The following is a 3,013-nucleotide window of genomic DNA, read 5'->3' on the forward strand; positions in this document are numbered from 1 at the left end:
ACATATCAAAAGATGCATATTAAATCTGACCAGCACGTGTCGATGATGTTTTCATATCATCGTAGCATCGGAAGCATCTATTCGATGGAACTCTACGTGAAGCTTCAAGATGTGGGGGGCAGCTCATCTAGTTCGAATAACGTGGAGGAAATGCGAAATTCCGGCGCTGGTGAAGGCATTCCATTTTTGGACATAGGTAGGGGTCGTAGTCCGTCCTTTAATGCCTTCGTGGCCCCCGCCCAGAATACAGAAATACTTGACCGACGTCCATTCCCGAATGTCCATGTTGCATATCCGGAAGGAATGGCCGACGGGTTGGCTGACTCATCTGAGGAAGACGAGATTGAGAATGATAGTGGAGAGGAAGCAGATGTTGTTCCGGAAACCCAACCGGTTCAGGGCGATAGGGTCATCCCAAGTGTTGTTGAACCATCAATGTTGCAAGGGTCGGAGGTCTTTCTAGCGGCACCCCCGACCATTACCTGCACCTCAGTCTTGGTCCAATGAACTCGACAAATGCAGAGGACATACCCAGTAACTATGGTTTGACAGGTGAAATGGAGCTACAGGTTGGCCTGAAATTTCTGACTAAGGATGCAGCAATGCTTGCTGTTAAGAACTACAACATACGTCGAAGTGCGGAATTCAAAGTAGTGGAGTCAGATCATACCAGGTATGTTTGTCGGTGCAAACTTTTTGGTGACCAATGTTCCTGGATGGTGAGGGTTGCGAAGACAAGGGCGTCCAGATTTTGGGAAGTTCGAAAATACCAAGGGCCTCACACTTGTTTGGCGTCCGCGACTTCGCAAGATCATGCACAACTGGATTCAAATGTCATATGCCAGCACATATTCCCCATGGTTCAAGCAGACGCAACGATTTGCACAAAAGTGTTGCAGGGGTCCGTGGAGTCGGCATACGGATACAAGGTGTCTTACAAAAAGGTTTGGCTAGCAAAGCAAAAGGCAATAGCGAGAATCTATGGAGACTGGGATGATTCTTATAACCAGTTACAGAGATACTTCAATGCGTTGCAAACCTTTGTTCCAGGTAAGCCTATCTATTGGATTGCATACTAGTTTTGTAATAGTTTTCATGCTCTTACGAATTTGCCATTTCGTCATAGGGACAATTGTTAACCTCCAAACCCGACCATACTACGTGGGCAACACCCTCGATCGTGAAAGCGTCATGTTTCATCAAGTATTCTGGTCATTCCTATCGTGTGTCGAGGCATTCAAGCACTGCAAGCCTCTAGTTTCGGTTGATGGAACACACCTGTATGGTAAGTACACAGGTACCTTGTTGATGGGAATAGCACAGGACGGAAACAACAACATTCTTCCCATAGCCTTCGCACTAGTGGAACGGGAGAACACAGATGCATGGTACTTCTTTCTAACCAACTTAAGGAGACATGTGGCTACGCAACCAGATGTTCTACTGATCTCTGACAAGCATGCGGCCATAAAGGCTGCTCTAGAGCGGGAGGGTTGTGGCTGGGAACACAATGTTTACTGTGTCCGACACATTGCGTCCAATTTTGCAACAAACTTCAAGAGTAAAGAAGCCAAAAGACATCTTGTTAGCGCTGCATACTCGAAGACCCAAGAGCAGGCACAGTACTACCTATAGTTAATCAGCGCGGAGGATCCGACCACGTCACCGGAAATGATGGCTTGGATAAGAGGGTTAGAGCCACCAAAATGGCTCCAACACCGGGATGAGGGGCGCCGATATGGTCACATGACAACGAACCTTTCTGAGTGTATCAACTCTGTGATGAAGGGCACTCGTAACCTTCCGGTGTGTGCAATTGTCAAGTCCACGTACTACCGTTTAAATGCATTGTTTGTCCAGAAGGGTCGGCAGGCAGAAGCATAGGTTGCATGTGGCCAGATGTTCTCACAGTTCCTGCAAAAGGCAATACTTGCCAACAGGGAGGGAATCACGCAGATGCTTGTCATATCACATGACAGGGCGACATCGATCTTCACCGTCGATGAGATAGCCGGCGTAGGGTCTCAATCCAGATTCAGAGTATACCTCCAGCAAAGACGGTATGACTGCGGCTACTTCCAGGCATTGCACTACCCATGCGCCCACGCGCTTGCAGCATGTGCCCATGCTAGGCTTGATTGGCAGTCATATGTCGATGATGTGTATCGGGTCGAAAATGTCTTCCGGGTATATCAGATGGAGTTTCCCCCCTTGCCCGATGAGGAAGTGTGGCCACCCCACGAAGGACAACTTCTCCGTCCTAATCCCCACCTGCGACGATCGATGGATGGCCGACCTGTGTCGACAAGAATTCAGAATGAGATGGACAACGTAGAGCCTGGACCGGGAAGGCGATGTGGAATTTGCAGGCAACCGGGGCATACTAGGAGACATTGTCCTCATGTCACGGGCACTTAGTGGCGTGGTTGGGTCGGATATTGAGTGTTGTTATGTTTTCAATTTATTTAAAATCTCGTCTTTGGTCGGTGTGATGTGGTATGTTTTAGAATTAAAGAGATGAATGCAATATTTTCCTTTTCTTGTCAATTGATCATACAAATTTGCAACCCGTACTACATGAACATTAACAACACCGAATTTATTACATGACAATACATATAACCGTAAAAAAGTTACAACCATGAACTACAACACCATAAAATAGAATAAAGTACAAACCAAGGGAAAATACAAACATCAGACGATAACAAATAACCTTAAAACCATAACGTGAACTAGTGATGGTGTCTAGCATGTCCCAACCTCCCACCTGTACCACATAAAGGTGCTCGAGTGTCGCGGCGGGGATGTCCTGGTTGTGCCTCCTCCCCTACATCATCAGCCCCCGCATATGATAAGCGACGGCCATCTAACAACGAAGGCTCGAACGGGCGCATCTGGGATCCGGCTGTGTCACCTACCGAAAAAGATCTCCTCCTTCCGACAGGGGGGTGACTACCTGAATCAGACGGTCGAAGTGCAAGACATCAACAGTGTATGACAACCAGACATT

The 3,013-nt window shown here is 47.5% G+C and overlaps 2 protein-coding genes across 2 annotated transcripts; both read left to right on the forward strand.

Moving 5' to 3' along the window:
* Window positions 1-503: 503 nt before the first annotated feature.
* Window positions 504-1,635, forward strand: LOC112717304 (uncharacterized). The gene is made up of 2 exons (XM_025769375.1): window positions 504-1,050; window positions 1,127-1,635. Exons 1-2 carry the CDS (start codon window positions 504-506, stop codon window positions 1,633-1,635), a joined length of 1,056 nt encoding a protein of 351 aa, XP_025625160.1.
* Window positions 1,636-1,899: 264 nt separating this feature from the next.
* Window positions 1,900-2,418, forward strand: LOC112717305 (uncharacterized). The gene has a single exon (XM_025769376.1). The coding sequence runs from the start codon at window positions 1,900-1,902 to the stop codon at window positions 2,416-2,418; it is 519 nt and encodes a 172-aa protein (XP_025625161.1).
* The last annotated feature ends 595 nt before the right edge of the window (window positions 2,419-3,013 follow it).

Source organism: Arachis hypogaea, chromosome 10 (assembly GCF_003086295.3).
Source record: "Arachis hypogaea cultivar Tifrunner chromosome 10, arahy.Tifrunner.gnm2.J5K5, whole genome shotgun sequence".
Classification (NCBI taxonomy): domain Eukaryota; kingdom Viridiplantae; phylum Streptophyta; class Magnoliopsida; order Fabales; family Fabaceae; genus Arachis; species Arachis hypogaea.